This window comes from Maniola jurtina, chromosome 4 (assembly GCF_905333055.1).
Source record: "Maniola jurtina chromosome 4, ilManJurt1.1, whole genome shotgun sequence".
Taxonomy (NCBI): domain Eukaryota; kingdom Metazoa; phylum Arthropoda; class Insecta; order Lepidoptera; family Nymphalidae; genus Maniola; species Maniola jurtina.
This window is the reverse complement of record NC_060032.1, coordinates 16,147,320-16,166,915: the sequence shown is the minus strand read 5'-3', so window position 1 is coordinate 16,166,915 and position 19,596 is coordinate 16,147,320. Positions and strand designations below refer to the sequence as shown.

Below are 19,596 nucleotides of genomic sequence, written 5' to 3'. Positions count from 1 at the left end.
GACCCATGTACAGCTTGTATACGTGTATTATTAATTACTTGATTTCTTGAATTGTGCATATTCAGGCAAATCTCTTTGTTATTGATATTAGGTATACCACTAGAACTAGAATATAACAAAATTAGGTTTGCTAGTCATGAATAAAAATCTAGAGCCATATAAAGCAAGTAAAAAAATATCTATCAGTTTTGACCTGACTGTTGTTTGCGCCTTGCAGTCTGTGGTTTTGGCGGGAAATTTTGACATGGGTTCTAGTTGGAAATTTTTCGCCTGTTGAGCAAAATAATAATTTTCATGAATTATTAAAACTGTGACCAAATAATGTCTTCAAAGAAATCTGATGATTACCGCAAGCTACCGTTTAATTCTGACTTAATATCTCAAGTGTGGGACATACTGATTCCGAAAAAGTAATATGTTAGTAGGTAGTTATTGTTTTATGACTATAAATTAGTTTTATACCTTTCCAGGCAGAATTCTATACATACAACAACATTAGCACCTTATTAGCTATGTGTGAAGAGTACAAGGAAAAAGTTCTGAACTGTCGAACCATCGGAATATTAGAAAGTATAAATGGACGTTTTCATCTGAAAGACGTAAGTTTTTGTGACTATTAATGTAATTCAAATATTACAAAGAATAAAGCAAACCTTCAACATAGCAGTCTCAAATTGTAATCTCAATAGCAGGAACGATTGTTAGGTGGTGTGTTGCCTTTCCTGGAAACTGAGCCAGGACCCCGGTTCTACTCAAACCTCTGCACGAAGGTGCTTAAAAATTCTTGTTTGATGTAAGTACCTACATATTTACTTCCTTCACTGGAAGGAATGAACTGAACTCCGACTAGGCACACTGGTACTAGAATCTGCGACTCATTTTTATTGTGTGTCAATCAAGCTCTCTCTAGGGCTTGCAAATTGCAAGGTTTTACACATTCCTTCTTTTCTAATATTCTTATTATTTTCATTGATCTTTCATCATTCTTGAGCATGAGTCCTCTCAGAATGAGAAGGGTTCAGGCCATAATCCACCAGCCTGGCTAAGTGTGGATCGGCAGACTTCACACATCTTCATGAGAATATAATGGAGAATTCTCAGGCATGCAGGTTTCTTCACAATACACAAAGTGATATTTAAGGATCAGTCTGTTTTTATTGAAATGTTACAATAACACTTACTAAACTAAACTTTAAGATACACATTATATATATTGAAGTTTTTCAAGCAAATTCTTCTCAAAGTCTGCCCTAACACTAGTTACAAATGCTTCTCAGTTCTGTGTAACCCAATATAAAAATAGTTTATTTATCTTCTTTTTAGATAGATAGTAAAGATGACACACCCAAGATTAGAGTTTCCATGGTGTATGTGAAGAGTCAACTGCCATCAACAGTCATTCCTTATGTGGTGCAAGTGTTTGGTGTTTTACAGTGGACGAGTAAACCAGTTATATTTGCTAAAATAATACAGGTAATGGTTTTTAAGTTTCCCTACCCAGAGTGCGGGACCCTTATACAAAACCTTTGCTAGCCTGTCCATCCATTTTTGCAGCATGTTGCTTCTCTTTTCCAGTGTTTGTCTTATTGTGAGTGACTGCCACAAACCTATACCTATAATCGGTTTCTATACATCATCATATCGCTTGGTGGTACATCTTTGCCAGTAGTGTGGTAATTTCAGTCTAAGCCTCCTGCCGGACGTTTCCCTGCTGGGGATAAAACCCACAACTAGTGCTTCCCTACCAACACTTCTAAACCTCAAAACTGGTACCTAAAGACACGAAGTTTGACAGCTTTAAATTAAATTTTGTCTTTTTCTTATTACATTGATAAGAAAGAGATGCAATTACTCTAGTTGCCATCAGAATCAGTACCATTAGTGAGATCATCAAAGTAATTTGGTTATTTTTTCAGGTGCTAGATACAGCTACAGGTATAAGACTAAGCGAAGCTCTGAAAAGTATAACCAGTCTCCATTTAGCAAATCCGTTGAATAGCAGTGAAGAATAAATTAAGTTTTCTGGACGGTTGTGTTCAGCCAAAGGATGTTGTTCTATTTGTGACATCAAACAATCATCCATCAGTTAAGGCAACGTTGACTCCGGTCGGTAACTCGATGGGTGACCAATATTGAATAGAATAAATTATTCAATTAAACTTTTACAAGTGTTTTTGAATCATCAAAATATTTTACCACTGGTTCAGAATGCCATTCCTACCAAGAAGAATCAGTAAGAAACTCTTCTTTGGAAAGATTGATTATTGGCATTGGCATTCATTTGATATGATGGCTTTAGGAGGGAATCCTTTATATCAGCACTCTCAGTACTTGGCAATAAATTGTCATCAGGTAGATTTCCGTCATGGTTATTGGGTTGAGCAAAAAATAGTGCATATTTTTTGGAAAGAATACATATTTATTACATCCTAAATAAATACAATTATCAACAAGACATTAACATTTACAACACTCCCTCACCACCTCACTATCAATATTATAATAATAAAAAAAATGATTGGCATTTTATTGCATATAAAAATCTTATTTCAACAATTATTATTAAGCTGATAAGTTAGTACTATGTCATCATGGTAATAAAAAATTAGGAATCTGCATTTTGTGAAGTCATAATTATCATCATCCTGTTACCGGCTCACTACTGATCACAGATCTCTCAGAATAAGTCCACCAGACTAGTCAAGTGTGGATTGGAAGATTTCGCACTCCCTTGAGAACATTATGGATTTTTTGTAAATTTTTCATATCAAAAATCTGTAGCAATGAAACATTACAAGGTCTGTTTTAAGAATATGTTAGATTGCTAATTTCATATCCAAATGTAGAAGTTATCTGAATGGACTTTGTTCTGTGATCATGACAATGTGTTTTTTGAATTCACACATATTTTTAATGGATCGTGCAATATGAGATGGTATTTTATATGATGTGATTTTCACAAACTAAATAATAACATAATTTCTACACCAATATTCACATTATATATAATTTGAAAGCAGCATATTATGGTTTGTGTTTTAATTTTGCAATGGAATGCATATGGGTATATTATTTTACAAGGAAACAGAAAGTCAGTCAGCAAGATTCTTTAAACCTAACTGGATTTGTATTGTACCAAATATGTGATGGACATCATAAAAAACGGGTCTAAGTTCTAGAAGTAAGATTATAACTACAAGATAAATTACTAGATACCAACAATTTTAGTTTTTACAAAATAAGCACTAATAATATGTTACCATTAAATTCAATATTATCTTTTTATTTTTAAATAATAAATAAGAAACACTCAGCAAATCAGAATTGAATATCATCACTACCCATATTATAAATGTGAAAGTGTGTCTGTAAGTTTATCTTTCCTTGGTTTATTGTTCCTTCTTAAATGGAGCAATTGATCGACACGATTTTGACGTGATATAGACTACCTTTTATCCCATAAAATAAAAAATTTGGGGGACTTCAAAAATCTAAATACAAGCGAATGAAGTCGCGGGCATCAGCTAGCTTTCAACAAAAATATAATCATTCATGGTAACATGTCGTAAATTAGAAGTCAAAGTATTTATTATACCCAGATATAAGGAAAAAGCTAGATGTAAGTCTTCATGGTTTCAGAACTACCAATTTCTATTTCGCAAAGTTTGCACTTAGATGTATGGGCAAACTTAAGCTTTATCTATAAGGTTTAGGTCTACCGTCTATTTTTACTTTGACGTTTTAATGTTTCGATACTCGAAATATATCAATGTTTTCAACATGTGAAATCTCGTACTAAGCCTACTGATGTGTCCACAAAGATTATTTTTTAATCTCTTCTATCTATCTTTTTTCGTATATCTGAGATATTTATAAATAAAATTCCATAACAAATTTGGTAGAATAACAGGAAAAATTTCTAAGGTCCATTCATGTGGGTTGGTCGCCTTCTAAAGAATCCAGAAGTACAAAACGAATACAAGCAATATGACTGCCCCAGCAGTAACTTTCACTAGCATAGACTTTGTGTTGAGATATACTGCATCTTTCTTGTACTTCTGTGACATCATTGATAGCTTCTGCGTTTTTGTGTCCAGCTCTGAAAGTAATAAAATTGATTTATTAGTACTTACTTTAACTTTTTTTTCTGATACAAGTTAGCCATTAACTGCGCTCTCCCCTCATGGTAAGTGATGATGCGGTTTAAGACCAACTTGGAAGGGGTATGGCAGTTTCATTAAAACCATGGCCTGATAAAAACAGTGAAAAAGTGATGAGACCTGCATGCCTGAGAGTTCTTAAGTGTGTGAAGTCTGCCAATAGAGCCTCTATAGCTTAGTGGTTTAGTAGACTGAATTCCGAAAGGCCAGGGGGTTCAAACCCCACCCCTACTTATCGTACTACTCTTAGCATAGGTTTTACACTTGATTGGCCCTCCAATCAAGCATAAAACCTGTGCTATTGTATTTGTGTGTGTGTGTTTAATATAACAATAATCTCCTCTCCCCTGAAAGGGGAATATTATTATATTGAAAAATATTATGCTTTAAAAAAATCCATACTTAGCCAGCGTGATGCAAAATGTACCACATGCAAATGATGAGTTATTTTATTTCATTTCATTTATGATTCATCATATTTCACTATATTAAGTATTTTTCTCTTGGTTACCTGAGAGTATGGCGCCCCTCTGCAGCACGTCGTCGATGTTCTGCATCATGATGCGCTGCACGTCGCCCAGCTGGCCGCCCAGCTGCGCCGTCGCGCCCGCCTTCCGCGCCCGCGCGCCGCCCTCCGCATACTGCTTGCGTGTCCGCTGCATCCACGTGTCAAACTCTATGAACGTGTAAGGCCTCGTGACTGTGTTCACCTAGAACCAAAACGTTAACTATTATAAACGACTGAAACTCATGCAAATGATTGGAATATGCATGAATATAGGTCTACTCTACATATGAGCAGTGCCTAATTGTTAAGAGTCAGCTTTTTATTTGGGAGGTTGGGGGTTTGATCCCAAGCATGTAACTTCAGAATTATATGTTTTAAGCAATTAAATATCACTTGCTCTAACGGGGAAAGATAACATGGCAAGGATGCATGCCTGAGAGTTCCCTGTAATGTTCTCAAAGGTGTGTAAAGTCTACCAATCCGCACTGGGCCAGAGTGGCAGACTACAGCCTGAAACTCTTTTCTGAGAGGAGACCTGTGCTCACTTGTGGGCCGGCGTTAGGTTGGTCATAAGGATGATGAACACAACTCACCCTTTTTCCGTATTGATGGTAGAACTCTTGTGCAATTTCTTCTAAGTAACTGAATGCAAGTCGTTTACTGTAGTTTCGCTCACACAATACTAGGTAACAAATTTCATTCTCTATCAAGTAGCTGAAAAATAAAACTGTCATTGAAGTTGAAATAAATAAATAAAAGTTTATTCATAAGAATGCTGGTTAAGTAATAGTATATAAAAAAGTAGTTATCATCTTTATGTTGTAAATGTTAACTATTATTCTTCTATTCATTTTCAATTTTTAATAGCGACTGCTCACTGTCTCGCTCAGCAAAAAAATAAATCTTTATTCCATCCCACCGGAATTTTGAAACTTGTGGCAATATTTCTTGTCTACAATATAAAGGGAACATCTGTGCAAAATTTCTGCCTTCTAGATGCAACAATCTGTTTGGGCTGGGTGTTGACAAGTCAAGCTTAAATCTGTATCAAAAGAATCCATAAATTGAGCTTGCATTGATTGTAAAGCAACAAACAAAAGTTTGGTAATATTTGGTCAAATTGTGTAATATATCATTTTTAAAAGAAATAAAACTAAGCAACAGTTTACATATATTGTGACATATAGCAAAACAATGAATGTAATGCAAAATGAAGGAAATCAAAATAAAAAGCAACAAGCACAACTCACTGGAAGAGAAAAGGCCCAGTTTCGATGGAGCATCGTATTGGCGACTGGGGGGTTAGCTTTCTAAACAGCATTTTTGCTTGGTTTTGATACTCCAATACGTTGCAACCACTCTGAAAACCATCGCAAAATAAAATTAAGAACAAAAATTAAATACAGTGAAACGAAATAAAAACGTAGGTTCCTGAATGTAGTGCATGATAATATGGTCTATATTTTTGTTCTAATTGTAGGATACACTATTAAGAGTAACATATGCTTGGATATTCGTATAATTACCTGTTCATCATCTTGCATAGTAGCCGCTAGAGGCAGCCCGTCCACAACTCGGGCGATCATCGTCATTAAAACCATTTCGCTGGTTAAAGAAGTCCTCTAAATTACTAATAACAATATACACGTCTTTATAAACGATTTATTACACTTATTTTTTCCTTATCATCATTTATAAATTGGAAAACAGTGAATTTCAAGCGAATTTATTTCACAGACAGATGCGCTTACACGTCAAGACAAATGACAGCGATGACAGTGACATGACAACAACACGTCAGCTTGTCTATGGTAAAGAGGCTAGTGATGGTCGAATCGTAACTTGTGAATCGGTAGTTAAAAGTTATCGTATCTTTTAAAAAACTTGCATCCAGTGAAGATATAGGTCTGTATTTTACATAGCTAGTCCAGTTCAAAGAATATACTACCCTCTTACGGTCCAGTTGCACCATAACCTTACCTTAGGTACCTGTTACCTCGTAAACTTTAAAAACTAATCTTTATTTTTGCTCTATCAAGACTAAAGATACTGATGTATTTGTAAGTCACCTTTTGGTGAATTTTAAAGTATATAATAATTCGCACTACTCCCGCATAATCACCTTTTAGCTTCAAATAATAAAATATTGTTCATATATTTATTACCTAGGTACTAGAAAAATAATAATTATGAATCAACTGTTGCCTAACCGTATCAAGCAACGACCAAAGTGCTGTAATTTTAGATATTACCTAGCAATTTTTGCTAAAAACTATTCGGTATCATTAACCATAGTTCTTCTATACGACGCGTATCAAAATCTTTGAGATCATCATCATTATCAGAGTCCTTTCCGGCTATAACGGCCATCGCTTCTACGTTAGGGTGACATTGGCTCTCTTGCGAATCTCCTCATTTCGAATCTTATCCCTCAGGGAACCTCCTAACATAGCCCTCTCCATAGCTCGCCGAGAGACTTCGAATTTGTGGACAAGGCCGTTTGTCAGTGCTTTTTACTAATAAAATAATTCACTACCTAAGCGTCAAGCCTAGCACATACATCTTTAACTAAGGTCTTATCTAAATCGTATTGGTAGAATGAAAAACGGGGTATTTGACAAAAACATACATTTGTATTTTATTGTGGATATTTTATTAACATTATCATCATGCATCAAATTTATATTCTAAATCATTTACACTTACTACTAGCTATACATAGAAAAATAACTTAACTAGGGGGCAGAAAATACAGTAGGTATTTTGTTAAATTAACCAACTAAAATTACAGTTAAAATAATCGGACTTTGCGTAAATCTAAAAGCAACTGTAACGTACTAAAAAATCACTAACGCACATAACTCTCAGAACTAAAAGGTTGACAATTTTTCAATTTTATTAAAACAATAAAGAAATTACCGCCATCTGGCGTCGAGAAGTCGAACATAATTTTAAATTTATCTCAAAATGACATGCAAAATAAAACAATCCACACGCTTTCACCAATTACGTATTGAATTACTGGACATTAACTAGTGAATAAGAATACATTGAAATAGTAGACAAAACGTGTTTCATCAGCGAACACCGCCCTCCCCCTAATACCAAATTCACTAACCTTCTCATTGCTTTAGAGCAAAATATTTTCATATTTCACCTATCTAGACGCCATTGACTATCGTCCAAGGGCCGCGAGGGTGTGCGTTTGGATTATTTTAACATTGTATTTACAATTTCCCGTGCATTCCGCAATCGGCCTTCGGAGACCGTGGAGCTCGCACCGAGGTGTCGCCCGAAATAAACGAACTTTACGATACTAAGACTAGGCTCGATTAAAATCAATTTTAATTAACAATAATTTTCACGAGGTGCTGGTAAAATTTACATTGAAATTTAAGTACATTATTAATTTATAGAAACTTTAATTTTTAATTTAACAACATCAATTCGACTAAAATATTTTTTAATTTTCGAGCATCTTTTTAAATGTCTGCTCAAACATTTTGTCTACTAACCGGTAACTCATAACTTTCACACTAGCCGAATTATAAATTCTGAGAGCGCGCCCCTGCCATCACGTGGTCCATTCATTACTACCATTACATATAATTATGTATATTACAATAAAATTTGTAGCCTATATAGAACGAAATTTCCTAGAAAAAGGAAAAAAAAGTATCGCCTCGCGAGATCCACGCAAGCGACTCTACTAAATAAAATTCAATAAATATATAGATCTCAACAGTTTGTTGCATTCGTGCACGTAATAATTTAACTAGCTTATTTAGAGTTAAGTAATATTATAATCAAATTTATTTAATTTATTTTTCTAATTCGTCCGATGCGCGGATCCAGCGGGGGTGAAATACTTTTACAAGACGAAATAAATAAGTTAAAACCTATAGTTATATTTACAAAAGCAAAAAATAGATTAAAAAAGAAAGTTCATTTTGAGAATTTCTCCTACCTATATAAAAATACGATTAAAATTCCACTTTTTATTATTTTATTCATATGTATAAGTTTAGATCACATGAAACGGGCACTGGATTTGTTCGAAGAAGTTTTGGACACTGAGATCGTTCACTGGCGCCGAGCACTGGCGCCCAGCACTGGCGCCCAGCACTGGCGCCCAGCACTGGCGCACTGGGTGTATGCGTTTGTGTACTGTTACTATACTTCACTGCTGCGGTCCTGTGGTACTACGTTACTATAGAGCGAGTATCCGTCGCACTAACCTGCCGGTCCCACACTTAGCACCCATTTACTTTACATTTCGATTCACTTAAGGCTTCATTGACCCTTTCAAGTTGAGCGAAGTGCGTAGCCCGCGCCTCGCGTAACATACTATAGACTCTTACTCGCTAAATATTATTTATATACTTCGATTTCAATATAAAAATATTGCATAACATTCGGGAATTATTATAGTTTTCAATATAGGGCGCGGGCTGCGCATCTCGTTGTACATATCAATATATTGGACACGCCGCTCCTAACTAACAACACCTTCCTTACGCACTCGTAAAGAAATATAACAAAGTATCGGCAGACAACTTCAAAATGATTTTATAGCTGTACCGTTTCACTGAGACGATTCGTGAAGTGCTGGTTATGAAAGGGTGACAGTTGATCTAAATTTTGTATTCCTATTCGAGTTAGCCTTTGGCTGCGATATCACTGTATTGATGGTGCAAAAATAAATCAAAGAATTTAAACGTCATTGTCACCTTCCCGGAACCCATACAAGCCCATGGGCACGTTGGGCTTGTTGTAAACAAACGTTCAAATAAATTTTAAACAAATGGTTAAAACAAGTTTTTAAAACATTTATTTATATAAAATCAGTTTTAATCATGTTTTAAACAAAAAAGATTTTTAAAATTGTTTTTCTTACAACCCTGCCTACGAGGCGTCTCAGTCAAGCAATAGGTGTACGACGGTATACCTATAAAGAAAGGTAGGTTCCAAAGATGAAAACGTCCGTTACACCTTCATAAACTCATCAATACTGACCAGTTTAACAATTCGGCTGCAAATTGAAGTTATCTGTCGTTACGTAACTGTATAAATATACAAAATGATGTGTTCTCTTTGCATTGTGTGTTATATTGTAAACTCAACGCGAACTAGGCTACGGCTTAACCTGATCCTTTAACGACTATCTAGTTAAAAGTATTATGATTCATTAACATTGGACCACAAATCGTAATTAATTATTTATAATATTTACTCAGGTAACAAAAAATAGGGGCCTCGCGCTGATGCTATGAAAAAGTATAGGTAATATATCACAATAGATTTTTTTACAATAATTATATATTTGTTTTTAACTGATATGCTGATAAATTAGGATGTGGGCATACGAATATGGTTTGATATGTCGAAAGAATGCTCGCCCGAGGCCCCCCAACAGGCTTATAGTAAATTTAAATAAACGAAATAAACTAGAACATGTTCACTTAAAACAGCTCACTTATAGTAAACATCTATTTGTAATAATTAACACAATTAACGCACAAAATTCATACCTTAAACTATATTTAGCTCTAACAGAAAGTTGGCAGTTGGTTTCAGTACTCTAGTAGAAACATAGGCGTTCTACAAACAAGAACCTTAATAAATTATCGATTGGAATTCGGTTACAATCGAAAACGAATAAAGAATTAGAAAACACAATAGATTTCAGACGACTCGAGGCCTCTAAGTATCGCGGGGGAGTTTTATAAGTAATAAATTTCAACTAACTTGTACTTATTAACATTTGCACCGCCACTAGTTACAATAAAATTTATCTACCGAAAATCAAAGAGAAAACCTTCTGAAATGATATTTTCAGGTCGTCTAACGATTCTCCCCCTCGAGCAACCGAGGCTCGGTCATAACAAAGGAACGAATAGCTAGACAATTGGTATAAGATAAAATTGAATCATATAATATGTAATATAATATATATAATTGAGGTGGTTTGTTCAACAAGGTGTAAATATGCAAATGGCCGTCAGAAGCACCAAAGAGGTTATACATACTTTATCTGAGGGCAAATATACGATATTTTTGTCGTTACAATATAAACATTTTTTTACGTAAATATTTCTTTAATATAAACTCTTATTTAGACTATAATATTACTTATTGCATATTGTAAAAACGGTTCTTTCGAATAAATTGTATATTATTCATAATATGTAATATTAGTTTTGCGTAGTTTTGAGGTAGTAGGAAGTTCTGATCAATGGTCGCAGTGCGCGTGCGCGTCGACTTGCGTATATTAATTTATGTGTAGAAACATTACAAACTTTTAAAAATTCGTTTTAACATTATACAAAAAACCACTCCATACCCACATCATATAACATCTAGCAAATATTAGTGTTCCTTTCTGAAATTCCCCTAAAAATAGGTATTATATATAAACATTTGAGCAATCAATTTCGTCTCTCCTATTTTGTATAAATATTTAAATTCAGTAATAATAATAAACGTTATAATAATTACTATTATAGTTCCATTCAAGTCGAGAATAATAACATTATAATTTATCTTAAGAGCGATCATTATTTATTTATCAGAATTATCTGAAGCGATACGGAAAACGTAATAATGCATGATGACTTGAAAAATAGACGAATTTACTTTTCAAAGTTTTAAAGTAAGTAAATAGTTAGTGAAAAAACGTACGAAAAAGAGCGAAACGAATAACGATCTCTACGAATACAAATTACGTATGAAAGTCCCGTAGTACTCCCGTAACAAGGTTCACGCGCGGAGAGTCCGTCCGCAGCGACGCCGTCTACGCGAGCGAGCAGTCGATCTCCACGATGTCCTTGGGCACGTCCACGAACTGGTACACGAGCCTCTGGCCGTCGACCTTGGCGAGGATGCCTCGCTGGTAGTAGTAGCGCAGCGCGCGGCCCATGGTCTCGTAGTTCATGTCGGGCTTGTTCTTGTGCAGGCCCCAGAGCCGCGACACGGCCTTGGAGTCGACGAGCTTGAACACGCCCTTCTCGCGGTTCGTCCACTTGATGTAGCGCGGGCAGTACTCGCGGTCCTGCAGCAGCTTGAGCAGGAACTCCCATAGGTAGGTGGTGGAGCCCTCGCGGCTCTTGCGCTTGACGCCGGGGGTGGGCGGGCCGTCGGCGCGGGGCCTCTTCTTGGGCTTGAGCTTGTTGTGGTACTGGTGGCGCTGGTAGTCCCCGAAGTCGAAGACGGAGTAAGGGAGGTCGTCGTGCGGCAGGGGCGGCGGCGCGGGCGCCGCGAAGTGGTGCGCGCCGCCGCCGCCGCCGTACCCGTACCCGTACGCGTCGCGCTCCACCGTGCCCACTGAAAACAAAACAGAACATCACTTTATTTACTTTGCTTCTGCTTGGAGGCTTGCAAAAGTGGGGAGTTTTACAATACAGCACTAGCACATTGGCTAGTAAGCTGGACCTCTCTAAAGGTGCTGAGATAATAGATGAAAGGCTCCCCCGGGCGTAATAGGTTTCAGATGCTTAAGTAGGGTAGGCGAACAGGCTAAGGTAATACCTACATACATTTGTATAGGTGATTGTTTCTTTACTACACCTAAAATGGGATATACCCTGTGGATATACGGTCTACAATAAATAATTGCAGCAATGAAAATCTCTTTATTATGTATGTACACCATCTCTACTTATGCTGTTTTATGTTTTTCTTTAGAGGGTTTCCCCGTTGATGTATTATAGAAATTCTCGTATTCCATTTGTAGCGTGCCGGCTACAAATGGAAACATTAATTTTGCGGCATTGAGCAGCAAGCGGCACTCTATTTTATCCAGAGACAAAATCCTGCTGTAGAATTGGAATCGACAACATGCCAAAGATTCTTGCTAGGTAATTTTATGCGGCCCTGTGGCATAAAACAACCTCAATGTTAACATATTAGCAGTTAAAGTGTCAGTAGATCATAATCTGCGGGACGTTATTACTAGCAAGGGATAAAAAACCTAAATTACCTTATTATAATAATTATTTAGAAGGATAATTTGTAAGTAAGATTATACTTACTTTAACGAATTAATAGTTCTTGCAATAAAACAATTTAAAGTGAAGACAAGAACCGGTTGCTTGCGTTGCGATTTGGAAGTGGGTTAGTCGATCGGAGTCAATGTAATTTCCTGTACTTAGCTCTTTTTTCAGCGATAATTCGGCTGAAATAGTTTCCTAATTCGTACAAGTGGAACTACTTGTTACTACGACCGTTTATATTCGAGTAAATGGATGGTATTTTCGCGTGTATTCCGAATAGAATTAAAAATTTGAATTTTTGAATTTTAAAGAATTGTTTTAGTACTCATTTTGCATGCCTGATTATGTAAGGTGAAACATTTCTACTGGACAATTATAGGTAGGTATGTAATAACATTTCATTGTAAAAAAATGTTTCTGCAAATATAGAATCTTGAATCTTAAATAGATTTTTTTATTTTGAACTTTGCGTCAACCAACTTTCAGCGATAATTCGGCTGAATTAGTTTTCTGACTCCTATAACAAGTGGAACCTTGTCACTACGACTTCTTATACTCAAGTAGATGGTATTTTCGCGAAATTCCAACTATTAAAAATAGAAATATTTTTTGTTGTTTTTGTTATTTTTTTGTTTGAATGAATAACTACTACTCAGTTGTATTATTACTATTTATTTTGATCATATTATAAATTATTATGATCAAAATATGATTGAGCTTGAGCTGACGGTTGAGGAGCGGACTGAATTCCGAAAGGTCGGCGGTTCAAACCCCACCCATTGCACTATTATGGTACCCACACCTGGCACAAGCTTTACGCTTAATTCGAGGGGAAAGGGGAGTATTAGTCATGATATTTAGCATGGCTAATATTTAAAAAAAAAAGAAGTAGGTAAGTAGAGCTAGAGATTTCAACATGAGAGTATTGTAAAAATATTTCCTGAAAATTCCTTGAAATACAATTAAACGTCTAAAAGAGGCCCATAAAGCATCGTAACGCTTATTTCCCAATCTCAACCAAACATCTAACAGTTAAAAATGCTTGTTCGCGTTTGATAAGAGCGCGAATAGATAAAGCGAGTTAGATTGCGTCAACTCGCCTTGACCCCAATGGCCGCCAGTCGCCTGCGCGTTTTCCTCACGACACATGAGCTCACGACGCGTAGCTGCGCGACACGACGCGCGCTACATGTCATGAGTTTCACTTTGATATACTGGACACATGATGTTTAGGGTTCCGTACACGAATAGTACCAGCGGGACCCTATTACTAAGCCTCCGCTGTCCGTCCGTCTGTCAGCCAGTAATAAATTTTCATATATTCTGTATTTCTATTGCCTCTATAACAAAATAATGAAAATTTCATGGCCGCCATAAAAAGTACATAATCTTGTACGATGGTACGGAACCCTTTGCGTGTGAGTCCGACTCAAACTTGCCTGGTGTTTAAATAACGTAGATTGAAATTATATAAATCAAAAGGGTCAGAATGAGAAGGGTTTGGCCCATAGCCCACGGCGTCGGCCAAGTGACGACTAGCAGACATCACACACCATGTGAGAACATTATGAAGAACTCTCAGGCATACAGGTTTCCCCACGATATTTTCCTTCACCTTTAAATCAAGTGATAATAATTATTATCTATACATATAATAAAATTGTAGAAAAGTGGTGTCTGTACAATGAAAATATATAAAAAAAAAGTAGCAGGGGTTGTTATTATATCGATGCCGAACCCGAAATTGTAATTAATTTTTTTTTTGTCTGTTTGTCTGTTTGTCTGTTTGTCTGTGTGTTTGTGCACGCTAATCTCAGAAACGGCTTATTCGATTTAGATACGGTTTTCACTAATATATTGTAGTAAGCTTCACTTAGGATTTAATGTTTATTTCATGTCAATCGGTTCATAAATAAAAAAGTTATGTCAATTTAAAGAATCACGGCGCCTCGCGCCTGAGCGTCCGTGGCTATATAAAGCGCGAAAAGTCACTATTCCACGCGAACGAAGTCGCGGGCACAGCTAGTTAATTACATAAAACGCACATAACTTCAAAAAGTTAGGGGTTGTTATTAGTTAATTAGTAGTTAGGGGGTTCGATTGCTCGAAATCGAACCCCCAAACCCCCAAATAGAGGAGGCCGATGTCTTAGTCACAAGTTCACTCACAAAACTAGATGTTGGTAACGACGAAGTTGTACTTGGTGTAATTGTTTTAGCAGGAATAACAAAACTGTTAGCATTTGAATATAGAGTGATAGATACAGGTTTCCTCGCATCGTTTTCGCCTGCGCTGAATAAATTCCAGACTATCATTGAAAATAACAATTTTTTGCCGGATATTTCGCGCGTTCGAGGCGTAAACAAGGTGGCAGACGCACCGCGGTCCGCCATTTTCTTTCTAATATTATCTAACTCGCGTATTTTCGCGCGCCTTATCGCCGGCCGTTCACCCCGACACGTGTGTAGTTCGTCATCGCAGCTTAAACGGCTTCCTAATTCCATGTTTAGGAACTATTAAGTATAAACAATAAATGGCCACGTAGGAACTAAAATGGTGGATTGTTTGGTGCTAAAATACTGTCATCGGCATAGTTGGTTAGAACTATGAAGGTAAATTGTTTTCCCCCTAAGTATATTCTAAACCAAGTATGTATCATTATCTCTCCATTGCCGGCCCACTACTGTTCACAGGTTTTTGAAAGAGAAGGGTTCTTTCTACCTGTTTCTACCACGCTGGCCTAATGCGGATTGGCAGACTTTACACACCTTTGCGAATATTATGGAGAACTCTCAGGCAAGCGGGTTTTCCTTAAACGATAAATTAGTTGCCTGAAACGCACACACCTCTGAAATACTGGAGGTGAATGCCTGGTATCGAATCCTGGACCCCCTGACTAAGAGGCTGACGCTATTCTATTCAAATAAGATGTAGGGATGAAGACCTTTACATGATTAAGTACTTACGTCTAATTTTCATGGTTTTGTTTAGATCTAGTGGAAAATTGTTCAGCTAAACAAACTTATGGGTACCTACTTTACTTCTGATAAAGCAGGTTTACTAAAGGTTTAGTAAGTAAGACTAATTAGGAAGAAGTAAGTAATATTTATTGCTCATAAATAAATATAGCAGACGTTACTTACTAAAGTATTTTCAAATGATATTAGGAGCAAAGTTTTGTATCTGTAGCCTAAATATCCCATTTCCAAATGGAACTTCGCCTAATATCCGCCTCAATAATGAAAATATGAAACATAAATGGTATTTAGCTACAGACTCTCGAAGATTAGGTACCTACCAGTAGGTAAGCTACATAAATATATAGAGAAAATTATTAGCAAGCAGCGAGTTTATTGTTGACATTTTAGTTTTTTAACATTATTTACGCAAAGAAGCTGTTTTACAGAAAAAAACGAGTTATATTTTAATACACACCTAAGATATTTCTCACAGACTAGAGAAAAACGATAGATAAAAAACAATCTGAAGAAGCTGATTAAGAGTAACGTGGTAGGTAGGTACCACGTGTGGGTGTGACGCGTACCACCTTTTTAAAGGGGGGAAAGAACTCGCTTCACTTTTCTGAATACTTAGACACCTATCCATTTAGTATAATTTATATACATACACAATATATTATGGGTATAGTCGACTATATCCGTAACTTGTGTCCATGTAGCTTTAGGTATTTTTCCAAATTCTGTTGGAACTCCCCAAACTCACAAACTCATACTCATTCATCATCATTTCTTCATTGTATCGTACACTTTTGATCAGAATTGTTAGATTTGTAAGATGATATAGTGGTGATAATTAATAATAAAGTTAAAACTAGAGCTACGTGGGTTTCAAACGCGCCCAGGTCTGAGAAGAGCCAACAACAAACTCGGCCAGGTATTCTTTTTACTATCCTTTGTTAGGGTTCCACGTTACATAGACTAGAAAGAATCTTGATTCATGAAACATCTCTAGTTTCTAGACTGTTGGAGCCGTAGTTGATATTATGTCAGTCAGTTTATATAAATTTTGATTTTTGTGCCAAGGACGCCGTCAATCCGTCTGTACTATGTATTAGATATCAAGTAAACTTCTTATGAAACATGAGTGTGAACCGGTTTCGATAATAATTCAGAGAATTTCGATAATAGCTTGAATCACTCTGTCGTACTCGTATGTTATGTACAATTACGAAATTATTTGCGATTGCGATGACAATTAATTTTAATTACAAGCTGTAGCCATGCCATTGTGATAACAACTATTTTTAGGATTCCGTACGTACCCGAAGAATGCCAACGGGAACGTAATAGGTAGAGAAGTGAAATTATCATAGAGTGTGTATTCATATTGTGTGAAAAAATGAATGGAAACAGAATGGAAAAAGAAATTAAAACTCACATAGCGTTACATCTTGTACGATGCTACAGAACCCGTCATGTGCAAATCCGAAGTGTACTTGACTAATTTTTATTATTACAAGCTGTGATGACCACGAATTTACTATAAAACCAAAAATAATAATCGAACCTTACAGATGATGAATATAATAAAGTACTTATAATGTACCTACATATTAGGAAACTAGCTGTGCCCGCGACTTCGTTCGCGTGGAATAGCACTCAGCGCGCTTTATATAGCCACGGACGCTCAGGCGCGAGGCGTGTAGTACGTACTCTGTACGTTAAAAATGTTCGCCGTGATTCTTTAAATTGACATAACTTTTTTATTTATGAACCGATTGACATGAAATAAACACTAAATGTTAAGTGAAGCTTACTACAATATATTAGTGAAAACCGTATCTAAATCGAATAAGCGGTTTCTGATATTAGCGTGCACAAACACACAGGCAAACAGACAAAAAAAATTAATTACAATTTCGGGTTCGGCATCGATATAATAACAACCCCTGCTACTTTTTTTTTATATATTTCTATTGTACAGACACCACTTTTCTACAATTTTATTATATGGAATAGATAGGTACGGATTCTGGGTTTACGCAATCTCACGTTCAACTCAAACAGTCATTCGTTAACAAATCCAAGCTCTTTCCGGTTAGTCATACAATAAACCGGATGGGTCAGCTTTTAGGTTTCCTGTCTTTACAATAATACCTAAAGCTTTCCAAGCTAAATATTTCGCGAACTAAAAATAACGCATATTTGCCGTCTTTACCACGATCCAAAAAGGATTATTTAAATCACAAGAAAGCTCAAGAATGAGTTGCTTTAACAGCTTTGATAGTTCTAATAAGTTGTGATATTGTGAAATAATAAAAGGAATACCCGGCTGAGTTTGTTGTGGGCTTCTTATGAAACCAGCGCGCGTTTGGTATCCTACACCTTGAGAGGAAATAACGAAATCTACGCGAAATTTTAAATAAATGCTTTGAGTTTGAGTTGTATATTTTAGAAAGAAAGAAAGAAAAACGCTAACTTTTTGAAAGTGATGCCACACATCACCAGACACCTATTTGATTAGTTTGATAAATGCTCACAATAACGGACGTGAAAGCGTATGTGATATTTACGATTTAATGAACCGTTCCACGTAAGTATATAAGTCGAACGCCATAAAATCCCTCAGCCTGGGAACACTAACAACATAACAAAACGTATGAAAAAAGTGCTTATATTATGCGCTGGCGTGTCTATTTATAGCTGGACGCATCCTACTGGTTTTTAGTGCTGCATTATCAAGGTTACGCCGCTCGTCCGAGCCTCTAGAATGTCATCTCCAGACCCTCGGTGCAAAAAGAAAATTACTCGAGCGTGCCATCGGCGGAAAACGAACCGTACCACGTGATGCTAGAGTCTATAGTCAATCGATGGTCCTCCTGACGGTATTTATTCCCGGATACAAGAATGCGAACGTTAGCGGCGGGAGGGAACCGGTCGCATCCCGCAATAAATGGGTTAGCCCACAAACCTCTTGCGATACAAACACTATTGTTTTATCGCCGATACGCGTATGCTCGGCTGAGCAGCTCGCGTGTGGTAACTTGAGAACATCTCACTTTTATTGTGGAGCTTCTCTTTGAAAAATTGGCATTAATCTGATAACGTCTTTGTGTTGAACAAAGCTTTTGTTGTGTCGTTTAAAAAACGCCAATTTATAGCTTTAAGATCTTCTATACATAATATTAATACCATGTAAGTCAAATGGTTTTAGGCTTTATAGACCTCAAATAAGAAGATACTGTACTAAAACCCGAAAGACTTTGGGGTCCCAAAAACTGGAAACCGCAGTTTTGGAAGACTCAACTTAGATGGGCAGACAACGTCAAACGAGTCACAGGAAGCCACTGATTCAGGAGGCGCTAAATCATGGCGTGTGGAAGTCTTATAATCCAGCGGTGGATATCTATTGGTTGATGATGATAACAGGTAATCTTTAAGTGAGAATGGTTTTAGACTCTATAGGCTTCAAATAAGAAGATACTAAGATCCTGGTTCTGATTCACACTAAGTAATATTGAATATAGGTTTGGATGTAGAGGGTACTCTGAGGAACTAAAGATCTGATTTTGGGAAATTCTTTCACTGATAGATAGTTACATTATCCCTGAGTGCTACCAATACTTAATTATGTCTCGTGGTTATCTCTATTTAGCTAGTTATTTAGTTAAATATAGCTATTTAGCCATTTGACAAGCGTTGATTTTGCTGCTGAGGCTCAGTCCTCATGATAAAATTGATGGTTTGTGTAGGTACGAGTATGAGCGTGACACAATGTTTTTTACTCTTTACTTATAGAAGTTATCTTCAAATGCATCATGGCATTTTTTGAAGAAAAATGCATCCAATATATCATTTTACAGTCATCACGTGCGAGCTACGAAAAGTGAAAACATTATGATAATATGATAATTATGTTATATCAGTGACGACATTTCACTTATCATGATAAATGACAGTAGATAAGAGTTGAGCAT

The 19,596-nt window shown here is 36.4% G+C and overlaps 3 protein-coding genes across 8 annotated transcripts in view; 1 reads left to right on the top strand and 2 right to left on the bottom strand.

Annotated features, from left to right (window-relative positions):
• The first annotated feature begins 29 nt into the window (after window positions 1-29).
• On the top strand, window positions 30-17,862 carry LOC123864274. 2 transcript variants are annotated; one of them, XM_045904585.1, is made up of 5 exons: window positions 30-384; window positions 471-599; window positions 1,324-1,473; window positions 1,917-2,017; window positions 17,852-17,862. In XM_045904585.1, exons 1-4 carry the CDS (start codon window positions 322-324, stop codon window positions 2,010-2,012), a joined length of 438 nt encoding a protein of 145 aa, XP_045760541.1. In that variant the 5' UTR covers window positions 30-321; the 3' UTR covers window positions 2,013-2,017; window positions 17,852-17,862. The 2 variants fall into 2 exon arrangements, with proteins under 2 accessions (XP_045760541.1, XP_045760540.1); XM_045904584.1 differs by lacking the exon at window positions 17,852-17,862 and having other exon boundaries at window positions 31-384; window positions 1,917-3,239.
• LOC123864270 (vesicle-trafficking protein SEC22b-B) lies at window positions 2,400-6,446 on the bottom strand. The gene is made up of 5 exons (XM_045904578.1): window positions 6,195-6,446; window positions 5,919-6,028; window positions 5,262-5,382; window positions 4,672-4,870; window positions 2,400-4,099 (listed from the first exon to the last, which is right to left on the bottom strand). The coding sequence occupies exons 1-5, from the start codon at window positions 6,267-6,269 to the stop codon at window positions 3,951-3,953; spliced, it is 654 nt and encodes a 217-aa protein (XP_045760534.1). The 5' UTR covers window positions 6,270-6,446; the 3' UTR covers window positions 2,400-3,950.
• LOC123864263 (ecdysone-induced protein 74EF) overlaps window positions 7,282-19,596 on the bottom strand; it is a 278,255-nt gene continuing 265,940 nt past the window's right edge. For all 5 annotated transcript variants that reach the window (XM_045904567.1, XM_045904569.1, XM_045904568.1 and 2 more), the window contains one exon: window positions 7,282-11,991. In XM_045904567.1, coding sequence (XP_045760523.1) covers window positions 11,462-11,991 — 530 coding nt within the window. In that variant the 3' untranslated portion in view covers window positions 7,282-11,461. The remainder of the gene's footprint in view (window positions 11,992-19,596) is intronic.

What these genes read in the sequence shown, in the direction of transcription:
- LOC123864274 (XM_045904585.1), top strand. Translation starts at nt 322, where the DNA reads ATGTCTTCAAAGAAATCTGATGATTACCGCAAGCTACCGTTTAATTCT. An exon ending in ATTCTGACTTAATATCTCAA is followed by an intron (nt 385 to 470) that starts GTGTGGGACATA and finishes ATACCTTTCCAG; the next exon opens with GCAGAATTCTATACATACAA. An exon ending in GACGTTTTCATCTGAAAGAC is followed by an intron (nt 600 to 1,323) that starts GTAAGTTTTTGT and finishes TCTTCTTTTTAG; the next exon opens with ATAGATAGTAAAGATGACAC.
- LOC123864270 (XM_045904578.1), bottom strand. Translation starts at nt 6,269, where the DNA reads ATGGTTTTAATGACGATGATCGCCCGAGTTGTGGACGGGCTGCCTCTA. An exon ending in ACTGGGCCTTTTCTCTTCCA is followed by an intron (nt 5,383 to 5,918) that starts GTGAGTTGTGCT and finishes TTTATTTTTCAG; the next exon opens with CTACTTGATAGAGAATGAAA. An exon ending in ACCATCAATACGGAAAAAGG is followed by an intron (nt 4,871 to 5,261) that starts GTGAGTTGTGTT and finishes TTTTGGTTCTAG; the next exon opens with GTGAACACAGTCACGAGGCC.